The sequence below is a fragment of the Ahaetulla prasina genome, chromosome 1, assembly GCF_028640845.1.
Source record: "Ahaetulla prasina isolate Xishuangbanna chromosome 1, ASM2864084v1, whole genome shotgun sequence".
Lineage (NCBI taxonomy): Eukaryota > Metazoa > Chordata > Lepidosauria > Squamata > Colubridae > Ahaetulla > Ahaetulla prasina.
In genome coordinates, this window is record NC_080539.1 from 222011916 (window position 1) to 222037260 (window position 25345).

Sequence of the window (25345 nt, forward strand, 5' to 3'; positions counted from 1 at the left end):
AGTACTCAGTATGTATATCAAAGAACATAGAGAGGAGTTCCATCCTATTCTATCTACAGATAGGTCCTCACTTACTACAATGGGGACTGGGGGCTACTTCATTGCTAAATGATGTCATAAAGTGTAAGACCATATGATGGCAGTGGCTTATGATATTAGTTCTCTCTGCGATTGTTGCTAGATGTGAAGGTCACAAATAGCAATTAGGTCATTACAGGATGCTGCTTTTGACAATAGGATGTAAGTTTCATTGTTCAATAATGTTGTATCTTTGAATGGTTATTGAATGAGTGGTCAGTAAGCAAGGACTGTCTGTAACACTATAGTGCTTCATTGAAACAGTAGATTAATAACTTTCATGGAAAAGATGCCTTCTGCAGAAAAAGAGCTAGTCACAATAAATAAAAACAAAGAGTTTTAAAAAGAATGCTAAGTTCTCTGAATGCAAGTTACACAGCTTGTCACTAGATTTGGCTTCATTTTAATAATTAAATTGTTTTCTGCAGTGATTTTTTTTAGGTTACAATCACATGCTGACATTACCCAGATTATTTTTCAGTATTTATTTAATATATTTGCTTTCCATCTGTGTCGTGAATGCTTAGAGTACCATTGATACATATTGGACATAAATTACCAAAGTGAAGCACTATTTAACTTCTAATATTCAATGATTACAATGGAAAAATTAACAACAAAGATGGTTGTGTTTTTTTTCCTTGAACCATTAAAAACAAGTTAATTTATGGGCTTTCTGGAGACTGTTCACCAAAGGAACAATTGGGTTTGCTATTATATCTTTATTAAAAAAAACATAGTGCCAGTTCCATGGATAAAAGCAATATAATTGGAAATAAGAAACCAAAGGTGGTAAAAATGATCATCCTTAAACTCTTTGCCATGTATTTTGGCCAGCACAAATATTAAACATTTGTACTACAGCAAAAAGATATGAAAATCCATATGCATTTGTATAGCTTCAGCTAAAGCCAGTGTGAGCTCTGCAATTTTTGAATGAACTTGTCATTGTTATTTGCAAGCTGGAAATCAATTTTCTGTAAACTTGACCAGTGCTCTTATCCTTTCAGCAACTCTGGAAGAAATCTATCTCTTACAGAGCGGGTTATGGGGCAACGAAAGAGGTACATACTTATATCTCTCCCATTGCAATCACTGTCACTATTCTTAGGATTGTGGTTATTATGCAGAGCTTCTATGCATTTTCTCATGATATCATTTTTTTTTATATTTGCTCAGTTTCATGTAGTGTGAAAAGGTCTTTTGGGTAAATATGGCATGGATATTACAGGAGGGGAAAAGAGAGTAGGAAGTCACTTCAGAAAAGAGAAGAATATTAGGCGGGGAGGAAATCCTGCAAAGATGCTCCTAAGACGTGTGCGGAATTGACCAATTTGGTCTAATATAAATATCAGGGAAGAGTAATGAATTGGGTAAAGGTATACTTGAATGAGTGGGAGGAGGGCTGATATTTCCCTCTTAAGAATTTGGGGAATACCTCTTCTGCCTGAGAAGCAGGGCAGTGAGTTTGGGTTAGGCTTAGAGCTGATGGAACAATTAGAGTTAGAGTCACAGTGGGCATCTTAAGTTGTCATTAGCATATTAGCTTCTCCTTGGAAGAGATTATTATTTATAATAGTCATTTTACTAATCCCATAACCTACTCAGAACAATATTGTATAAACATTAAGTACTTGGGAGGAAAATATTGCCAGGAGGATAGTGTTACTTTTAGATAGCAATATGTATTTTATGATATAAAAATTATCGAAGCTATGTTAATCCAATAGATAAAACCCCAAAGGGGCAGGGATATAATACTTTTATTAGGAGGTGGCTGACTGTCATTTATGAGCAAATTTACAAATTCATCTTTTACTGAAATATGTCTTCCAGTATTATTGGTTTTTTTTTTCATTCATGAATTATTTTTGGTTGTGTTATGTTGTGTTTTCCACTGCTGCTGGGGTGCATGAAAGCCAGTGGGGGTAATTAACATTGGGTGGCTGTTCTAATGCATGCAAGTTATCATTTGCTAAAGCCAACAAGGGAAACCCTCATGAGCAGTGCCTACCAGACTATTGGCTTTGTTTGATTGTTTTTATCTGTTGTTTTAAATCTGGACACAATATTGGAGCACACATTCCCAGTGAACAAATTGTCCCTAAATTGAAGTTGGTGATCAATGCAATCTTCCTCAGAAGATCTTCCTTCCTACTCTAGATATTTAACTCCCAATTCCTTATCAATTTAGTCAGCAGTTTCAACAAGTGTGCTTGTTAGGAATAAAACCAGCTACAATGCAGCACATCTGGAGGGTACCAAGTTGCACAAATCTACCATCATGCTTGTACTAGCAGTGCAATAACTTGTACGTGGATGCTTCTTGATGGAATAATGCATTGGTTTGGCTTCTGCTGTAGAAATTCCTGGATGGCGGTTCTTTCCATTGTTGAATAGGGAGACTTAGGTATGCCTGTAGTATTGAGTATCTTCAACCTTCTTTGCATCTGAAAATTAATCATTTCACTTCCCGCTATAAGCTCAGCCATGTTTTGGGGAAGTACAGGCAGTCCTCAACTTATAACAGTCCATTTAGTGACCGTTCAAAGCTACAATGGCTTTGAAAAAAGTGACTTATGACCGTTTTTCAAACATATGACCACTGCAGCATCCCCACGGTTATGTGAACAAAATCTGGATGCTTGGCAACTGGTTCAAATTTAAGACAGTTGCAGTATCACGGGGTTATGGTATCACCATTTGCGACCTTCTGACAGGCAAAGTCAATGGGGAAACCAGATTCACTTAACAACCGAGTTACTAACTTAACAGCTGCAGTGATTCACTTAACAACTCTGGCAAGAAAGGTGATAAAACCGGGCAAAATTCACTTAACAAATGTTTCACTTAGCCATGGAAATTTTGAGCTCCTTTGTAGTTATAAGTCGAAGGCTACCTGTATAGGTGGGTGAAATTGATAAGTCACTACTTTATGAATAAGGAATAAGGATTTGTTCTTAGGAAAACAGAAACAACTGGGTTTTTCTGTGTTCCTAATAACTTAATTAAAGTAATGCCACGATTAGCTGTGGTTTCATAGTATACCAGAAACACACTATGGCTTAATGCAGCCTGTGAATATGGATCCTACCAAGAAGAGCTAAATTTCCATTGCTTGATAGAGGTAACAGTCTGTATTCAACTATAGTAATTATAACATTTATGATGCTTAGTATCATGATCCCTCAGACTTCCTTGTCTGTGTAATGGCTCTCCTGGAGATAAGGGGCATGTGTTATACTCTGAGCACCTCCCACACTACATTTCTGAAACGGAAAAAAATGCATCAGCACACTAAAATAAATTCCTAGAGAAGTGTGACCCTTGGGTAGGCTTACATATTTCCCTGGATAAAAGGGTAACCCCTTTCTCCTTTGGCATAAGACAGTAGGCAAGTAACGGATCTGAAGTCTAGAAATTAAGTGCCAATCAAAACTTAATTTGGAATTGGACTCTGGTGATGGCACTGCGATATAAATTTGTCTGCATGAATTTACAATAAAATGTGTCTGCAGGGTCCATTCATGTAGCTTATTTACAATCTCAACAGCCATATTCGGTCGAAAAAATTAGCAGAAGGGCTGTTTAAGGCCATGCTTTCCCTGGTGGTAGGGATTGGAATGGCACCGGTGACTGTTGTTCACTTCCCAAATTAATAGCACTTAATGGATGATACTGTGGATGCTAAAGCCATCCTGACTAGCATTATGTTAAACACTCTGTCTCGCCTGCAATTTTAATATGTTCTGACTAACATCTCTGGGATCTGCGCATTCCAGTTGAAACCAAGGGATTCCACAATCTGTTAATGTTAAAACATTTGGTACATGATGAGTCTGAATTCTAGAATTGTAGCAATTGCAGCATAATGCAAGAAAAAGTTGGTAAAGTCTTATACCTGTTGCCTTCAGGTATGGTGATTGATTTTAATAACCTTTCTTTTATAATCATAGCCAGTGAAAAGTTTTGTTGAAGATCAGGTGAGATAGAAAAACAAGCACATTTTTCCTAGAAAGTTTACTGTCAAAAATGTTTTTGAAGAATGAATTAAGAGAGCCAATTTATTAAGTTTTAAGTTTACTACAATAATATGCTAATATATAAAGAATTGAAATGTAATATTTTCAGATAATTTATTTTTTTTTAGTTAATAAAAAGTCAGTTTTCTTACTAAGCTCTTATGGGGTAACACTATATTGTTGGAATGTCATAACACATAATTAATTGTTTAATATTTCACTGTTGCATTTTTATTGCTAAAGAGAGGACATTCTTCTGCATTTTCTGCCTCAGGTGCCAAAATAACCCAGTGCTTGGAAGAACAGTACAAGTGGCCACTTGCCTGATGATGCAAAATATCACTGCTCAATCCCAAATTAAAAAATAATTATTTCTTATGCGTCCTTTGAACATTGTACATTTCTTTTAAGCCATTACATCAAGAGGATAGTGTTCTGGTCTTAGATTTGGAATGAGAAAATACATTTTCACCAAATAAAATTGATCTCTTTAATCCTTAAATCAATATAGGGACATGCTCTGGCAAGCTAGGTATTTTTTTTAAAATGAATATGTGACCCAACCAATCCAGATGCTGTTTCAAGAAAATCAAAAGCCAATGAACGATATTAATTCGGGAACCAACATTGCAGTTTTCATTACTTTGTTTATTCTGATCTTGATTAAGAAAAGAAGTGTTTATATATCCAGTCTGATCTGTAGCATTAACCCTAACTAGCGAGAATTATAACGACAAATGGAAGACATGAGGTAGCCACAGTAAGGGATTTTAAAAAAGTCAAGATGGCTACAACATTGTGATCAAAACGCCATACTTCTTTAAGTTTGTTGTACACATGTAAAAAGTGGGTAGGACGTCACTTGCATATTAGACCTTCTACCTTGCCTTAAAAAAAAAACAAAAAACAAACGAACTCCCTTACACCTCTGACATAAATATATAAATAACCTTGGGTAGATAGAAAGAGACAACAGATCCTGGAGAATTGGCAAAAACGACACAATGGTGCCAACAGAGCATATAGTTCCAAATGTTTCCTTTGTTTGTTTTTTTAAAAGGATTCCAGTAGAAACAGCTAAAGACAAACATATAAACTATCCTTATTGCCAAAAAGCTGAAAGATCAGATGTTCACAACAATACAAGCATGTTTTTAACCCATTTTTTTTTTCCTGTTAGTATCGGTAGAAAGTCTTTTCCCCCCCAAAGACAAAATGAGGGAAAGAGGCTAATTAACTGAGTGCAAAGTAGAGGAAAGAGTGCTGAGCGCTACACAAAAACCCTATTTTGCACCCACGGTTGTCTGCCCAGCCAAAGACAACAAAGAGTTCCGAACTGTACAATGGACCAAGTTTCTGGATGTAGGAAGGAGGGAGGGAGCATCCTGATGCATCAAATTGCTTTTCTCACTCCCAACAGTATCCGGGAAGGCAAAAAACAAAGAGAAAGGAAAAGAAAGGTGAATGGCTGGTTGTTTTGCATGCAATCCTCCTCCAGTCTGTTTTTGACACCAAGCTGTGGAGCTGATGCCTTCCAGCTGATCAGAGAAACAAATAATAAAGATGTGCAGATTTTTTAAAATTATTTTTGCCATTCTCCTTGAGTGTATTAAGATACTTTGGGCACTGAACTGAAAATAAGGGAACAGTATATTATCTTAATGCACAGTCTTAATAGTGAACACAGGCAGAGGCAGCAGTATGTGGTAATTTTACAAAGGAAGAGAAAAGAAGAGCCTTCTCCAAATAAACTGCCTTCCCTCAAAGCATCACAGCTGTTCTTTTCAACTAGTTGGAACCACATTCCATTTATTTAGAAATAATCCTAGCATGATCATCCAAATCTCAGATCTTGACCAGGTTATTTAGAAAGATTTACATTAGAGTGGGTTCATGTCCCATTCCAGTTTTGGATGCCCCCCAAAGTTCAGGGCCCCCCCCAATCCATTTCTGTGTGCTGTGAATGACACGTGACCTCTGAATCAGAAGCAAAAAGTAAACAACCACAAGAAAGCTGAACATTAAAATACAATTGTCAAAATGGAGAGGGTGCCATTAGATTTGGGCATCAACAAGTTTCGCCTCAAATTGTAGCAAATCGTCATAGATTCTTTCAACAAATCTTCATAGTTTTTTATTTTGGGAAAGTTGAGCATTTTTTAACGGTATTCTTGTCACATTCCGTCTGATCTCGTCTTCTGAGGAATTGGGTGACTATTAGCTAATTGATCTGGTAACACACACACACACAAACACTAGATACTGAATAAATACATTCTTAACATCCTAGATTGCATTTAAAAAAGAGGCATGTTAATTTCTTACAGCCTTTTCCCTTAATTCACAGTCTTTCAAATCATCTGAATGAATGTTGCAAGGAGGTTCTCCCCTGTAAGATTATTTGTAAGGGTGGGCTTCAAAAACTTTAGCAACGGATTCTCTGCCTGGTTGCTGGGTGGGCGTGGCCATAGTGGCCGTGGCCTATTCAACCTCCTGCACCATGGCTGGGGGGTGTTTTTGCTCTCCCCAAGCCTCCGTGCACACTCTGCATCCAAAATGGGCCACATGGGGAGTCCTGGGAGGGGCGGGGTGGGCAAGGCCAGCCAGGAGTGGGATTTGGGGGGTTCTCCGAACTGCACAGAATCTTAGGTAGAGGTTCTCCCGAACCCCTGAGAACTCCCAGCAGCCCACCCCTGATTATTTGTTGCATCAAATTTTAGCATATTTTTTCACAAAATACTTAAGCTACTGGTACTTTAAAAAAAAACACAAATCCAATTATAAGGAACATGACTCAAGTTTTGCTGAGTCCACTTCTCTAGAATCTGTTGTTGTTTACCTTCTTTTCCCATGGTAAAATACAGGTAATCCTCGACTTATGACCACAATTGAGCTCAAAGACATTTCTTGTGAATTTTGCCTCATTTTACGACCTTTCTTGCCACAGTTGCTAAGTGAATCAATGCAATTGTTAAGTCATATCGCGGTTGTTAAGTGAACCTGGCTTCCCCATTGATTTTCCTTGCCAAAGGTGATCACATGATCCTAGGACATTGCAACCATCGTTAGTATGAACTAGTTGCCAAGCATCTTGAATTTCGATCATGTGACCATGGGGATGCTACTTCAGTCGTAAACATGAAAAACAGTCATGCCACATTTTTCAGTACTGTTGTAATTTGGAACGGTCACTAAATGGACTGTTGTAAGTCGAGGACTACCTGTAGACAGTGGTGGGATTTAGCCAGTTCGCACCACTTCTGGAGAACCGGTTGTTAGCTTTCTGAGCAGTCTGGCAAACTGGTTGTTGGGAGAAATCATTAGGGCACAGAACCGGTTGTTAAATTCCTTGAATCCCACCACTGCCTGCAGAGCTTATATTTTTCCATATTTGAACATTGAGGCAAAGAGCAAATGGACCATGTCTAAGAATTCTAGGCAACGTGGCTGAATCCCGCTGGATAGCCTCTGCCTGACCCTATTGAAGAAAGCTGCATTTAGCCAGTCAATATAATAATTTGTGATGATGGAACAATTCTTTGTTACGAATGGATACCACATTAACATACCACTGTTCTATTTTAGAATGCCTGGTTTTTGTTTCATGGCCTTTCTATTTATGTAATTTCTGATTAACATGTTCATTCAGGAAGAGGCTACCGTATTTAGTTTTTATCAAAATACACATAGCATCCATTCAAGCATAACAGCTCACCTATCTGGAGATCCTGTTTTTGTTTTTGTTTTTAAATTGTGCATTCTGTCCACCAGCATCCTTGTTTTTGAAAAGATCCTGTCAGTTTGCCCTTACTACAGCTATGAGAAATTACTCTACCTTAACATTTTATGTATAGGCAGTTTCGCTGTTTTGCTGATGATCAGCAACATTTCCTCTAACCTATGTGTGTGTAGGAACCGGAGAAGCCGGGGATGCTGCAGATGAGCTGGCTCTACGAGGCCAAATGGATGAGGCAAACCATGAACTGTTGCTCTATGGGCAAAGAGCTCCAATAGACTGAAACGGACGGCTAGCTATAAACTTCAGTCTGGGACTCCATTAATTTGAGAGACTTTCTCTCAAATTAAGATGAGGGCTGTGTGTGTGTGCACGCGTGTGTGTGCATTTTTCAGAAATATGTAGAAAGGTGGCAGTATTTATTAGAGCCCAGGAGTGAATGAAAATAAACACATGCAATACATGGAGCAGGTTTAATCCTTGTCATTTCGAGCTGTACTTGGACAGCTGCTGTAGCTCATTGTCAGTAATACTGGTATTGTATCAGCAGTTCGATTCTCACCGGTTCAAGCTTGATTCAGCCTTCTATCCTTCCAAGATCGGTAAAATAAGGACCCAGATCATTTGGGAAGCAATATGCTGACTGTGTAAACCGCTTAGAGAGGGCTGTAAAGCACTGTGAAGCGGTATATATATAAGTGCTATTGCTATTGTGTTGCCAAAAAAGATGTGCTTTAGAAATTCTTCAGTAGGGCCAGATGAGACATAAGAGAGATGATCAAATCCAAGTTATTTTAACTTTACATATCTGTGAAATATCTCTCTTAGCAGAAATGCATTCATTCAGGAAATGATAATATACTTAGTCTGCTGCAATATAAAAGTATGACTTTGAAGCAGCTGTCATTTTTTGTGTAAGCCAGTCATACGAAATTGGGATTTTGTCTTGCCTAAAGCACTAGCATTCATTCCCCGGGCCACTCCTCACTTCCTAGAAGTGGTGTATATACTGTATGTAGCTATATCCAGGGCTAAATTAGCCATCATCAGTTTTTCTTTTTTTCCCTTTTATGTACACTGAGAGCATGTGCACCAATGACAAATTCCTTGTGTGTCCAATCACACTTGGCCAATAAAGAATTCTATGCTATTCTATTCTATCCTATCAGCAGAGTCTCTCAAATATTGTGTCTTTTAAAAATGCAGTGGAAGAATATTATACACGACTGTGATCTAAAAGAACTTACATGTGGTGATTTAGTATAATCACTGTATTACCGCCTGAAGAGCAGTGGTGGGATTCAGCCAGTTCACACTGCTTCAGGAGAACCGGTTGTTAACTTTCTGAGCAGTTTGTTGAACTGGTTGTTGGAAGAAATCATTAGGGCAGAGAACTGGTTGTTAAATTATTTGAATCCCACCACTGCTGAAGATTAATAGATTCAGGTCTAATTCCATTTTGAATCAGATCCCATTTCAAAATGGTGTTTGATTTGATCTGGTTCTAAACCTAGGTTTGGTAGCTTCCACTACCTCTTTTGTGTCTTCCTCTTAATTTTCTTGCACTTCAACTTGTTTAGGAACGTGGGAATGAGTGTGAGAAACTATCTCATACCAGACCACAGTTTGGCCATCCAGCATAGTACCTAGGTCTCTTGAAGTCTTGGACTCATCAGGTCCTTCCTGTCATTTGTTTTCTGTTACTTTTAACTTGAAATGCCATGGATTGAACTTGTACCATCTGCTAAGAAGGCGTGCCAGTTTCTGCCAGTGAGTTTATCTTTGATTTCAAATCTTTTTCAATGGTGATTTTCCACAAACCACTCATCTGGCGATGCCCAGTTAATAACCTATAGCCCTGACTTCTCTTTTACTGGTGTTATTGTTATTCCTTCTATACCAATGGAACGATGGAATTAATGGTATGAAAGAACTTGGACTTCATTCATCAGCAGGATAACTCTCTAAAACCTGAATAGAATGAAACTGAATTTGGTACAATGGAAAAAGCCAATGAAAGAAAGAGTGAGTTAGAAAATGAGTTGGATCTGGCTGTGGACTGAGGAGAAAAAAAATCTGGAGTCTCTTGCGCTTCCGTAGATAGAGGGATAGAGAGTTGGGCAGTGACTTGGAGAGCTGCCATCTGCTCCATACTTAATTTTCCCCATCCTCTTTTCCAGTCGCACAATCCAGAGCAGAGTGCCCATTAAGATATTCTGCCAACGAAGATGTGTAATATGACTATTTAAACATAACTGTACCCAGAACACACACTGTTTGATGAAAATTGAATGTTATATAAATACAATAAATAAAACATGGGGGGGGGGCAGATATTCTGCCACCCTGGTCAAATTTAACCCTGTTCTTTTCATTACTGGAGAGTTGAGGTATGGACCGACAGATTAACAGAAACCTGAGCCAACATTCTGTTGGGTTGGAAAAAATAACAACAATCTATATAATGTCTTAAAGCAGCTCTTTCTCCCCCCCCCCCTCAAGGTTGCATACAAATAAAAAAAAAGTTGCAGCTGCTTTAAGGAATCTGTTTTAATCTGCCTCTTAAATCAGTGACTTTTCTCACTCATGTTGACATCTGGAAAAAGAAAAGCTGCTTTAAGGAATAGCAGAGAGGTGATATTAAGCCAGAAGCACTTCTTCTTCTTATGGGAAGCACTTGTTTGAAGCCAGAAGCAGTACTTCCAATCATTTTTGAAGTGTATGCAGCACTGTTATTTATCTTCAGTCTGAGGTATCTTTATTATTTGCTGTATATTGCTGGGAAGTTTAACTAACTCGCATAAATGTGTACTGATGTGCATCCAGAGGCCATTTACAGAGATGGCAAGTGATAGATCTGGAGATTTCAGAGAGCTGTGATCACTGTCTTTCTTAGTTACTGCATGCTGGTACAGCGTGTTGTGTAAAATTATATGCCATGCCATGCCAGCTGAGAAGATAATGCATCTTCAATATTGTACAAATATACATTGCTACTGACCTTTTCTATCTGGACTTTCCCAGGATCCTTGATAAGCCAATTACAGTGTTTTTAGGAAACACTGTAAACTCGGCTGTTGTATTCTACTGAGCTAATATATTCAACCTTTAGGAAGGTGTCCCTCCTCAGTATCTCATAATGGTACTCAGGTATTATTAGCATGGCATACCCTCTTCATTTAAAGACCAGCAGGTTCCACTGCCACATTCTAAGCATGCTTCTTGCCAAACCGCACATTGAAAAGTTGTACTTAGAGAGCATGCAAGTGGAGGCCAACAAGAACCGTGGCCATCATGTCTGCACCATTTATCTTTCCTTTTGCATCCCCTGACATCCGCTGCTGAATAGTTGTATCTCATTTTTCTATTCCCCTAACGTCCGCAAGCTCCATCTGTCCTGGTGCCACTCATGCTGTCCATACAATACATTCATTTACAGTTTAGAATGTCTCTATGAAAATCATTTAAATGCTGCTCTTTAGCCAGGAAGAGAACTTTAATAACAATGGGGGGGGGGAGGAAGATCCAACACAAAAGGACAAAACAAAACAAAAACACGGGGAGGAAGGGAGAAAATGAGAACATTCAGAACATTCAGTTTTTACTACCCTTAAACTGGCTGGGACAGAGGGAAGTAGCTCTGCTATAACAACAGGCTTGGAGACTCATCCAGGAAATAGCTTGACGACAAGGACTTCCTCAGAATTACCGAAATGCAGCTGGAAACTGTTGACTTGATTTGGTGGGGCCTCAGTTTACTTGGCAGGCATTTCTGAATGTTTGCTAGCAAAGTAGCGGCTGTCTAAGTTAATTTCTTCGACCGCGCAGGCTTCTGTGACTTTGCAGCAGCTCAGTGAAGCCTAGGCAGACTGATTAGTTTACTGAATTTACCTCTGGTGTGATCTTTCTTGTATCCTGGACTTTATGGGACAGCCGTAAAACTGGATCGATTTTGTTCTTACAAAACAATGTTATCTGACCCTATGCAAACCTGTGTGTCCTCCATAACCATATTCTTAGGCCAGTGGTGGAATTCAATTTTTTTTTCCTACCGGTTCTGTGGCCGTGGCTTGGTGAGCATGGCAGGGGAAGGATATTGCAAAATCTCCATTCCTACCCCACTCTAAGGCCAGGCAGAGGTGGTATTTGCCGGTTCTCCAGACTACTCAAAATTTCCGCTACTGGTTCTCCAAAACCTGTCAGAACCTGCTGAATTTCACCCCTGTCTTAGGCCCTTCTCTAGATTTTCTTTCCCAACTAAGCACAACTGGAGGAGATCTTTTCTGCAAAGGAATTCCATCTTTCTAGGCCCATATACCTGGCCCCAGCACTTGCAGTTTATATATTTAAAATGGATTTAGGGTCAAAAATTATTTAGACATTAAAATACTCATGGCTATGTGTATATGATACAGGCACATTGGTAGTTAAACCTCTCATAGCTCTATAATTGTCAGAGTATGAATATTCATAAACTGGAATAGATCAGCCAATGAATAGGCATAGCAACTAAGTCAGCCAATGGGGACTTTGGATAGACATGGTAAAAGGTCAGCCAATGGGGACTGTTTAAAAACAGAAACTAAAGTAAGAAGTCTGGGCGTGGCTTAGCCCTGCAGCTTTAAGCTCTGAGTCTGATTCTGTGCTGAGAACTAAACAAGTCTGGGCTTGTCTGCTCTGAACTGAACTGAAACTGTCTGCTCTACTCTGCTTATGTTTGGTTGTAATTGCTATGTTGGAAGAAATCTGCTGTTGGTATTGTAAATTTATTTTCATGTGTTAGATGTATATAAAGAAGTTAATGAATCCTGCTGTGTGTGCTTTCTGGATTTGATTTTGCAACAAACTCTGATAATAATGTATTATTTTAAGCACCGTTGCTACATAAACATATAGTTAAATCAGACTGAACACTAAGGCTAACTCTCAGCTAAAGATTCAGATTGCTATTGCCTGCTCCAGTACTTGTTAGTGATCAATTATATATATCTAAAATACTGAACAACTTGAATAATATTTCAATCAAAAAAACTATGATGATTTGTAATATATGTATGTGTATATCAGTGGTGAAATCCAAAATTTTTTTTTTACTACCGGTTCTGTGGGCGTGGCTTGGTGGGTGTGGTGTGGCTTGGTGGGCATGGCAGGGGAAGGATACTGCAAAATCTCCATTCCCTCCTCACTCCTGGGGGAAGGATATTGCAAAATCTCCATTTCCACCCCACTCTGGAGCCACCCAGAGGTGGTATTTGCCAGCTCTCCGAACTGCTCAAAATTTCCGCTACCGGTTCTTCAAAGCACGGTGAAGCGGTATATAAGTGCTATTGCTATATAGGGTGAGGCTAATTTGTAGACAGATTTATTTCCACTGAGTGTTGAAAGGAGAAGAAAGATACTTGTCTCTGCTCCTGAACATAACACTAAATTGTCCCTTAATATAGGGTTTGAAGGCTGCTTCCTTACTTCCAGAACTGGAAAATAGTGCATTCTTTATTTATCTGAATGCAAGGCCAGGAAAGAAAAGTGGCATTTAACCAAGTAAGAGTTGAGTGTGCTATTTCTGAAGCTGGCCTCAGTTCAGAAGAGGGACAAGGTATTTTGTTTTCAAAAAGAAGTTTACTACTTCTGAACATAAATTTGAATCCAAAGAGGCTAATAAATGAATGAGAATAAGAAACTTGGAAATAAAAGACAGATGTCCTCAAAGAGAGGAGTTGGCTCCTGGTGTTGGTGTCAATATTTCTGTGTAATCTTCTTAGAAAAAATCTGCCTTCCAAAATCGTTCTGATTTCTCCATCAGGTCTATAGATTAGGATTTCCTGGTGGCGTCTCCTCTCCCATCAGACCTGATCCTTTAGATCAGTCATTGATTGGCTTGTTGCTGCCACCTGCTGTGAGAACAACTGGGAAATATTTTGCTGTGAAATGCAGAGAGACCTATAGCCATGAAGGATGCATAGGTTTTCATAAGGCAACATTGTGATATTGTAATTCCAAGCCCTCTTTTTTTTCTTTCTTAAAGTGTAAATTGCTGGGTACTTTTGCATCACTTTCATGTATGACATGACGCAAAAACAAATGGTGAAATGTAAGAAAGAATTACCTTTATGTCTAGAACAGTGTAGCTTTACTGTGGGGTCCCCGAGTTGGTTCAATGCCAAAATTTGCCCATCAAGAAAGAATTGCTGCAAACATCCCTTAAGGGAATCATCTGTCAAGAATGTCTCATGGTGAATTTAGAAAAGGACAAAATAGAAGGGGACAATATCTGAATTTCTAGAAGGAGAGAGAGAAGTGATGTATCCTAGGTACAGAGGACCACACAGCTTTAATCTTTCCAGGGATTGAGTATCAGAGGTATTCAAGACAGGTTCTTGACAACCTCTGGCCTGGAGAGATGCTTCTGACTTTTTATTGCATATTAGCTTTTTAGAAGTGTCCCCCATCTCTCACAATCAGTTTACACAAAACTGAAAAATACAATTTAGCGCAAGCAATAGGTTACAGAAGCTTCCAGCCAATTGTTTCATGACTGGGAGAAGGAAACTGTTTCCTGCAACATGCTACAAGTCTTGGGAGAAAAAGAGGGAGGGAGGGAAGGGAAAGGAAGGGAAGGGAAAAGAGGGAGGGAGGGAGGGAGGGAGGAAGGAAGGAAGGAAGGAAGGAAGGAAGGAAGGAAGGTTGGTTGATGCTGTTGAAAGTTGTTGCCACTATGAACCCTAGCCCTTCCACTTTCTTAAAAGGTATCAATATGCTGTGTTTATTCTGAAATAATTTCTTTCAGCTCTGTTGAATGAAAAAAAATATTCCCATTTTCTCGCTTCCTTTTGTTCTTTTTAATTGCAAAGGAGATTTGGCTGACACCCCTGATTCTTTCTTTGTTATCTTCCTTTAGGCACCACATGATATTAAGTATCTGGTTCCCTCTAATGACAGGCCCTGGACACTTTTTGAGATTTCTTAGGCATGTGGAAAGCTAGAATGATTCCCACCCTACTTTCAAGTGAAGTTATTTTTATTTTAAGGAAAATATTATTCACAGATGATTTGAACTTTGGAAAAAAAAAAAGTACACGAGCACATTTGAACACAATAACATTGCATTTATTTGTATAGATTGCTGCTTATTTTTTTCTTAGCTTATTTTATTATAGTACTGGCAACTTTATAGCAGATTATTCTGTTTTTCTATTATTGTTAATTCATGTTTCTAATTGTTATTTTAGAAATGTCATCATAGGTGAAATAAGTTTTGACATAAATAATGTTTTCATATATTTACTGGAAAAGGATGGAAAAATGCATTTTAGAGTACTCAATTTTAAAAGATATATGCTTCTTGTTTGTTAAGCTTCTTTGCTATGTTAATTTTACTAGAACAGATTTGATTGTAATTGAAATAATTATAAAATGCTTCATCTTTTTCCTCATAGTGTTTTCCCTCTGCTTTTTTTTTCTTCAAAAAGAAAAAAAAAGAAAAAGAAAAGTTAAAGCCTGTATCTTAATGACTGTTAAACCTATAATGGAAAAGTTTAAAAAGTACATAGGGCAGCAACAATGCTGTGAAATAAATTCATTAAAATCAATGTTATTCCAATGAATACTAATGGTATTATTAATGCTTGGATCAGGTTTTTTTCTCCGTCTTTGTGATTATTCAGCTTGTTCTCTATTGAATCTATATCCTTCTTAATGAAAGCCTCATATTGTGTGCATATAGATTGTCTGAAGAGTCCTTTCATTCTTGTCTGCCCTTCCTTCAAACTGTGAGAGTGCCTCTGGGTTTCTCCAAATTATCAGATGAGGTTATGTATTCTCTCTGCCTCCTATCCCAGTCTGAGCCTTTTTAAAATAGTAAATACCCCCTTATATAAAGTTAGGAAACACCTACAGCAAAAACAAAACAAAAAAACACTTTTCCAGTTAGGAATAAAGATTTATATTTAATTGTTTGAGGTCACATTGATACACAGGTACAAAGCATTTGCTTACGGACATTTGTAGAGCTGAAAGTCTTTGTTCTCCTGCATTATTTTGGTCCACAAGTATTAAGATAAATGCACTGCCCATGCTTGAATTTGAAATGCACCCTGAAATTAGAAGACTTGCTATCCTTCTCTAATGCACTCTGTAAATGTGTCAAGTAAGACTCCGAAGTCACTGCCAAGTTTTTTCTGAGCATATCTGGAGATCCTCACATGGAGGACCTGTTTTAAAATGTTTTGGTCCCTCATTCTTCCTCCATTTCCATTTTTTAAAAAAACAAAACAAAAATGATCTGTTCAGAAAAATGTTGTGATTTCCATCTGGTGGATGACTTCCCTTCATAACATAACCCAGGTTTATTCATCTTTTCCTGTTATAGAAAAACCCAAACTCATTTCTAGTGGCTTTTGTTCCTGTAATTTTCATAGACAAACGCCATGTACACAAGGTACATAAAACTGCAATTGTTGCAGCAGCTGAAGTATATAACGTCTTTTCTCTCAGAAATTAACCCACACTGTCCAGAAAGTCAAAATGGTGTGAAATTGAAAGTGGGTCCCAGGAGTACGTAGCTCACCAACAGGATACTGGCAAATGATCAATTATTTTCTGGACTGCTATACAGGAGCCACAGTTCATATTTTTAGGACCTCTGGGAAAAAGGGAGCATTGCAGCATGCCTAGAGGAAAAGGCTTGTACTATCAGTGCTATTTTTTTATGGAGCACAGATTCCTTTGCTGTTTAAAAAAAAGTGGGTGCTATTTTTGGCCAAAGTGAAATGAAGTCTGTTTGCAAGCTAATATTTTTAGCTCCCCTGTTACTACATCTTGATTTGTTTGCCTATCTTCCCACATTCTAAACAAAGCTGGCAAACTCTAGCTGTGTATCTTCGCTAATAATTAGAAGCATTTCCTTGGCAACAACTGCATTTTTGAAGACGTGTTTTACACATTCCCTGTGGTGTGAAGTGTTCTTGAAGCTGTGCACAAGTATGAGTAAATCATACTTGTGCAAAGACACTTCCGATGTTGTGCAAGCACACTTTCCCCATAGTTCTGTTCTCAGAAAGTTTTACTCCTGATTTGGAAAAGACTGAAGTGTATAGGTTGCATAGGTTTGCTTGATCTAGACAAAACTTCACATAATTTCCATATCAAGAAGTTGATGTTACATATCTGAATTAAATCTCAAACCCCTTGTCAATGGATGCTTTTAACATTTTAATTGTTGCCTGTTATTATGGGGAGGGGAAATTCATTTAGGATGCTTGCCATCCAGATGAGTCAATTATCTCAGTCTTCCTGGAAGAACATTTATATGAGGTATATAAAAAATGTAAGCAGATCAATAATTAGAATGCAATAGGAACACAACAGAATGTGAACAGAACACAACCTTACAACAGAATCGTATCATTGATCCATCCATGTTACTATGCCACCATTCCCTCCAAGCACATTCTTAGATCTAATGGGAGTAGCAGTTCATATTTGATGTTGATAATCAATTTTCCGTTTTCAACCATTAAATTATGTTGTTGCCTTATATTATAAATTACTTCAGATCAGAGGCTCTAAAGCAGGGGTCCCGAACCCCCGGACCGGCATCAATCCACAGCCTGCCAGGAACCAGGCTGATGTGACAGAAGGCAAAATGTGACATCCCCCACCCCCCGTGGAAAACCCCCTCTCCAGGGAACGGGTCCCTGGCTCCAAAAAGCTGGAGGCCGCTGTTTTAAAGCATACGTGTCCAACAATTTGGCTTACCTAGGCTGTATTGAGTGAAGAGCAATTATCTTGGGCCACTATAAAATATATAATACAGTTAATGTATAAAAATAATAACTTTCCTTTATTTTTATTTTATTTTTTATTATCTTGGGCTGTATTACCAGCTTTCCAGGGTTGCATGTAACTTGTGGGCTACAGGTTGAACACACTTATCTAGAGGAATATGATACGAGCCCATCATATAAACCTGTCCATGCCTTCTGATCATTGGGCTGTTATCTATACAAAAAGGATTTTATGATAAGAGTTTGGTCTCTCTCTGTTCTATTCTATGGTTTTGAGTAATTCTGTTGGTGAAAGTATACCTAGCACTCTATTCTTTCTTGTCTATCAATTAGTTACCACTCTGTTCTTTTTATTAACAACTTCACATTTTCTGTTCACACAAACATTTAACATCATTTGCACTTCAGCTGTCTTGAACACAGGTTCTTCTCTTCAGTCCTGTGATATTGTGCACATCACATTTGACTGTTGAATGTATGCTTGTGATTACTAGAATCAATTCTGGATGAAGGTGTGGCTTAAAATTTTCAATAAGAAACCAGGACAATCATACTTCATATTTTGTAGAAATTCATGAATACACTTCCTATTAAATCATATTCTCCTTGTCATTAATCCTTTATCTCTCAATAAAACTCTTGCTCTATTACTTCATTCTTTCTTCTATTAAAGTAGAATCCTGTAATAAGGGGATTGAAATTAGGATTTTCTGCATCCAAAGAAGATATTTTTTTAGTGATTAGCATTCCCTAAAAGCCATCTTGGACTGGAAAAGCGATCTGACCAAGTACCTTATTAACGATTGGCCAACTGTCACATGCACACTTATCTGACTATTCTCTTGAGATGTGTGTGTGTGTTGTATGGAGGGGCAAATTTTCTCATAATAGCAAAGCATAAAGATATTGCTTACTTATATGCACTTTTAAAATGGACTACGCAGCCTTTTCAAGGCAAAAATCCCCCCAAATTTTCATGTTGAAAGGAAGAGTTCAAGATTCCAATTCTGATTCTCTATCTTCCAGGTCTTCAGTCAAGTATGCCACCTCTACATGGTGGATTTTTTTTCAAGTGCCTATGTGAAGAAAATCCTGATAAATAGTTTATCTAGTCATCTTCTTATACCTTCCAAATTGCCATTTTCTATAGGATGAGCTTGAACAGTGTTTTCACTTTGGGGGAATCATTGTTAAAAAAAAAAAAAGTTTCTTATCTCCTCTATTCAGAATTCCACATAGCACAAAATACTCTTTATTTTATTTTTTACCTGTTGCTGCACCTTCCCAACTTGAAATTAGGAGTTCAGATCACAAAAACCTTTACCCTTCGAGCCTTTGGCCTTGCAATTTAAAATAATAACTCTGCAGGATTGCTTTTGCTCTTTCTACTTTCAAACCTGCCTTCATTTTTCTGCTATATCTATATTGTAAAAGCTTAACAATGCTTTATGGTAGAAGAATGACTGCTACCAATTACGGGCAAATACCCTTCGTTATCTCTTCCATATATTGTGTTTTCACAAAGCTGATTGACATTTGCTTTGTTAAAGTATCCAAAGGTGTTTTTTTTATAGATATAGATATAGATAGATATATAATAATTAAAAAACTTTGATGATATAATGAAATATGTTTAGCCTTATCAAACAATTGCTAAATCTTCAGACAGCAAAATCTAATCTGGAAAAAGTTACCTCAGCTACCAGAATATCTGTCTAAACCAGATGTGAACATAAAATCTTTGGTCCTGTTTATGATCCTTTAGGTTGCATTTCCTTTAACCTGTGTCCAGCAGGAAGGACTTTACTAGAATCAACTGCTTCCGTGAGCATCTGCAGAACACATTTTTCTTGCATGCCAGCTGTGTTGTCTGATATCATATCCTGTAATAGAGACACAGAGCAACATTCTAAAGAATGTACTGGATTTGATTGATTGATTGATAGATTGATTGATTGTAACACTAAATGTTTACAGTTTTGAGAACTTCCTGAGATTTGTCAAGAAAAGAGTTCTATATCTTTATTCAGTTAGTTCAGTATTCTCCACATTCACCTGCAACAGGTTGCCAGAGTTTCAGACCAAGTTTTTTCTAGTCCTGCCTGGAATGGCCAAGAATTAAATCTGAAATTCATGCATTTAAAGCAAGTACTTTGCTATTAACTACAGTTCTTCCCTTGATGTCTAGGGAACATTGTTGAACATGTCCTAAAGAACGTTGGAAACTAGCAAATGACTTTGCAATAGTGATCAGAGGAAATTACTTGGCCATGTTTTGGAGCTCACTGTATTTTCAAAATGTAGACAAAATGTTCCCAAACCTTTTGCCATCACACCTTCTTTTAGTGTAATTTAATGTACATACCTCCCCTAAAAATCCACACACCAAAAAACTTCAAATGAACAATGAATACAAAAAAATATGAAACTTTATTTTTAATAAAGGCATAAAAATAAACATCTATCTTTTTCTCTCCAAAATGAAGGCATTGGGAAATCCTAATGTAGACCAGCTAATCTTTTCATCAGCTAATATTTCATATTGTATACATGCTCTTCAAATTGCATGTTTCTGGAATTACAGATTTCTTTTACAGAGCCTTTTTGCAGGGTTAATAAAAATAGCAGCAAAAATCCGATAGTCTTCTTTCTCTCTCAGCCTCTCAGTATAATCAACAGATCTTCCAAGATAGATAGTTCCCAACCAGAACTTGGATGTATTTTTTTCATGTATGTATGGTTTAGATCAGGAGGATGCCGTGGGCTGAGAAGGTGAAATGAGTAACCTTTCTTTTATGGATGCTCTAACAAAAGAAAAATACTGAGAAAGCAAATCACAGGTCTCCCATATTTTATCTAAGTTAGCTTATCACAGTGTAGACTTGTTTGCCTTCAGCAAAATTATTGCCTCTCATTGTAGATATTCCTTTAACTATTACTGGTTGCTAGTTAGGAATACATTCATCATCCGAATACTGCTTTACAGCATCCTTGACCATTAAGGCTGTTGGACAAAGCAAGGGTTTTGACCTCCTGCTTGTTTCAGTAGCATGGAATTCCCCACATCTTACTGAACTGAAAGGGCAATTAATTAGTTCGTATGTGAACAAATACAAATCCATACGTACACAGATGAAGTAATTAAAAAGGACAGGTTCATCTACATTTATTGTTAAGGCAAGAAATATTCTTCATTTGTGAGACAAGCATTCCAACAGGAATCTCCAAATATCCTTGAAGCAAGGTGTAATGGTCTGTAAGAATAATCTTGGAAGACAGGAGGAAAAAAACATAGCCTTGACAACAGTCATGCAAAAGATATCTCAGCCCACAGAAGGCATGGGAAGCATCTCAGAAGGGACCCCTCCTAGTTTTCTGGAAAACAAAAGTCAGGGAGAGGAAAAGCAATTTGAGACTTGCAAGATTCTGTTACTATAACCTTACAATAAAGGTCGTATTAGTACTCACAATTTGTGCTTCTTATCCAGATTACCTTGAAGGGCTGATGCCAATCTTCCAATCTGAAAACACTTCTCCTTCGTCTTCCTCCTCTCCCCCAAGGTTATTCTCACAGACCACAATGTACACAAGGAGAGAACAAGTCAACTTCTTTTCTGCCAAGAGACACTTTTTCTCAGAGATAGTCTGATGGAAGTCAAGTGGTGCAGGGAGAAGATCACATATTGTCTCCAATATGTATATAAATGAATTGGTTATCATCAGGGTACTGAACTAGTGGGGTTCCAACTACCAGTATCATGTGGACATAAACAAAATCGGTACGAGCATTGAGCTCTATAATTCGCCACAAGTGTTGGACCATGGACTCGATCTCTTCGCCTATTAACACTGACTGAAACTAGCCACAAAGAAAAGGGAACTGCCATTGTGCCCCTCTCCCCAAACCACACAACTGGTTCAAAAGACTATCATGATTAGTATAGAAAGTTTCTGAGAGATCAAGGAGCACGATGGTAGATACATCCACTGTCCTGGCTCCACCGCAGGTCATCAACAAGTGCAAGCAATGCTGTCTCCATAATGTAACCTAGCTTGAAACCTAATTGAAAAAGGTCCAGGTAATGTACGTTCAACAAGATCCCTGAAGGAGGGAGAAGAAAGGATAGGAGGAGGAGAAGAAGGAGAAGATAGAGGGTTAGAAAGGATGGTAGTGAGAAGTGGGAAAGAGGAGGGGAAGTAGGAAAGCGAGGAGAAGGTGGTGGGGGAAGTTTAAGAAGGATGAGAAGGGAAGAAAGGATTAAAGGGGGGAGTGGCAGTCGAGCAGCCCTGACTGAGTATAATTTGAGTATAGGACTGATTGTTGGATAAGTGATTGTATTGTACACTGGTCAAATTGTGGGAATTATTATGGAAAAATAAAAAAATTTTGCAAAAAAAAAAAAAAAAAACAAGATCCCTGAAGCTATAGCTCAGAATTGCTTTTCACTAATGACCTACTTTCAACAGGACTTTTACAAACTGTATTATCTCTTTTTCCTTTACTCAACATGTGTCAGTCTTGCTACAATTCTGATCCTTCGTTCTGCTTTTTCGTAATTTACTGGTGGAACTGATACAATTTTGGGGGGGTGAACCAAAAAAAAAAAAAAGAGAATGAGTAGCTTTGCCTTTTCTTTATTAATTGCTGTCTTCATTAAGCAGATCACACACTTATTCTTTTCATTACATTCTAAACATTCTAAATCTCTTTTGTTTTTGTCGTTAGCATTCATTTCCAGCTTCAACTCATTCTGAATAATAAGTTTCCTGATTTGTGTCACATACACACACACACACACACACACACACACATGGAAACGTGCTAAACTTTGGTTGAATGCATTTTTACCAATTCTTGTAACATACACCTCATGCTGATAGTTCATGTTCATTATGGAGATAATTCAAACTATAAGATCAAATTATACTCATCAACACTATTTGTGTAGTCAATCTACTCCATCCATTTGCAGTCATCTTCTGTGGACTGGAAAGAGAAGTGAGAAGATTACTTGAACTGTTAATTACTACAGCTTCCTTCCTAAATCTTTAAAGTTAACAATTGTATATTGTTGCTGAATATCTTATAGTTTGGTGTATGATGCACCTCCCCCCCAAAAAAGTGGGTGAAAATGTCTGTGCGTCTTATAGAGCGAACGTTGCCGAACCCTGCTGGCCCCCACCCTTTGGCTTGTGCCTCTCAGCAATTTGCCTCCTTGCAGCAAACAGCCTGGTCAGCTTCAGCACAGCCTGATTTAGCACGAGCAGCTGATTGGTGGTTGGATCTGCCTCCCGGAATACCGCCTATCAGCTGTTCCAGACTGTGGGGATCACCACCGTCGCTGCCCATCACCACTGCCGCCTATCGCTGCCTCTGCGCGCCCCATTTTTGGCGTCCACGTGCCCTATTTTTGGTCTCTGTGTGCACCATTTTTGGCCCTTTCCAGGCAGTGGGAATCAATGCCACCTATCCCCGCCACGTGGAACGGGCCTGTTTTGTGTTCATAATGTCACTTTTTCTTCCCACGAAGGCTCAAAGTCAGCGATTTCTATGTGGGCCTGAAAGCTGTTTCTGACTTTCAGAAGTGCAGAATACCTTCTGTTGGAAGAATGTATCGGCATGGAGCGCAACATACCAGATGCGCAGCCTCCTGTCTTTTTTGGTTTTCACTTTTAATTTCATCCAGCATGACCAGAAGAAGGCTTTTCTTCCTTTTTCTAACTCTCTCTTCCCTTGCTTAGGGAGCAAATCCCACCTGCACGGTACATATGCAGATATTTACATTTCTGTTCTCATTAATTATGTCACTTATGTAAAGCCGCTTCAAACCAATTTGCAACTTAATTACGGTATGGATTTTAGGTATAGATTTAGATGTAATGCATGCGACTAAAGGGAAAAAAATGTGCCGGTGGGCTTTCACTCCTGTGTTTTTTTTAAAAGCAGAAGTAAATCAGACAGGAGTGAAGTCCTCATCTTTCAGCAAAAATAGACAGGAAAAAACAACATAGGAATCGTGACTACAGTTGGTAGAAGAGTTTAGAGATGCACATTACGATTCGGTTTCAGAGATACACATTTAGAGATAAACTTTAATTTATTAGCACCGTATTTATTCTTATTTATTCTTCTCATCTTCTCCCCTGCAGCGTATGCACAAACACGCGTGCACAAATACACTTGTTGCCCTGTAGTCTTCTTCACCACGGACAAAAAAGTAGCAGGGGGTGGGTGCATCACTCTTCCTCTGGCCTTGTGCTGGCTTAGGCAATTTTTCAGAGGAGGATAATATCTCTAATCTTTGGATTACTGGTAGCCTGGTCCCATACTTGACTTTTTGCCAGCTAAAAACTCAACTTCCATGTTAAAGTGGAACTAATTAATTCTGAGTTAATGGTGACTAAATCTTGACAGGGGAGCAAGCCAGACACTTGACATATTACTGAAACAGTTTGAACCAGTTAATGTTAGTGGTCAGTCTCTTCCTGGAAATACTATTTTCTGTGGCTCATATTCCAAATGACTTCACGGCACTTTTCCTCTCAGTGAGTGCGAGGGGGGGGAGGGGGAGGGATCTGAGCCCATGTCAACTTTTCCCCTTGCCAGAATTTAGTGCATCTGTCCTGAACCTGAAAAGAAAATACCATTGCTCATATTTCATGGCTTCAAAGGGAAATGGAATATACAGTAAGGTTTCTATTTGGTGATTTGCACGGCCATACCGTCGGATCTAAATAGAGCCGCTTCTATTTCCAGGATCAGTTTGTGAAGTGCAAAGCCTTTAATTGATTGCTGAAACTTATTTTAAAATATAAAGTGAGGATACCCATTTTCTGGGATGGATTATTTTTATGAAAAAAAAAGGAATATTCATTTATAGAACACCTACAGTCATGTGACTGAGCTTATTAGCAAGACAGAGTCAACATATATGTTGTAGTTTTGTTTTAGGAAAGTGACAGAGTTGGGCAGGAATTAGAATTCTTTTAAGTATTTTTTTTAATTGGAAAATGCAGGTAGTCTCGACTTACATCCAGAATTGAGCCCAGAATTTCTGTTGCTAAGCAAGACATTTGTTAAGTGAATTTTGCCCTATTGGCGGCCTCTGTTGCCACAGTTGTTAAATGAATCATTGACTTTGCTAGTCAGAAGGTCACAAAAGGGGATCACATGACCTTGGGACACTGCAACCGTCATAAATATGAGTCAGTTGCCAAGAGTCCGAATTTTGATCACGTGACCACGGGGATGGTGCAACAGTTGTAAGTGTGAAAAACAATCATAACTCACTTTTCTCGAGCCTGTTGTAACTTCAAACAGTCACTGTTGTAAACAAACTGTTGTAAGTCGAGAACTACCTGTAATGTTCAAATAAACCTTCCCAATTCATACTGAGGTTCCAGCGATTGTTAGACACTTTTGTATTTTTCTAATTACATAATCTGTTTTCCCTCTTTACTTACTCAGTCTTTCAGTCTTCTCTGCTCTTTCCAAATATTTGCTTTGCATGGCCCCATGTTGTTTTTCTTTAAACTTTTAGTTTACATATGAGCAAATAGCTAAAATTAATTTGTGGACTATTTAATATTACGTAAGTAAGAGTTACTGATGATATTCAATATCACTCTTGGCAGTAATGATGAAGAATTCCCCCTAACAGTTACAGAGAATTTGATGTGGCTAGATCTGGATAGACAATAATTATGTGACTGAAGTTCTCAGC

At 38.2% G+C, this 25345-nt stretch overlaps 1 protein-coding gene across 4 annotated transcripts in view; it reads left to right on the forward strand.

The window, feature by feature from the left end:
• FIGN (fidgetin, microtubule severing factor) overlaps positions 1–25345 on the forward strand; it is a 146493-nt gene that overhangs the window by 64756 nt on the left and 56392 nt on the right. For 3 of the 4 annotated variants that reach the window (XM_058191615.1, XM_058191629.1, XM_058191623.1), the window contains one exon: positions 1089–1142. The exons of the other annotated variant lie outside the window; for it this stretch is intronic. In XM_058191615.1, the coding sequence (XP_058047598.1) occupies positions 1089–1142 (54 nt within the window). The remainder of the gene's footprint in view (positions 1–1088; positions 1143–25345) is intronic. 4 annotated transcript variants of the gene reach the window in all.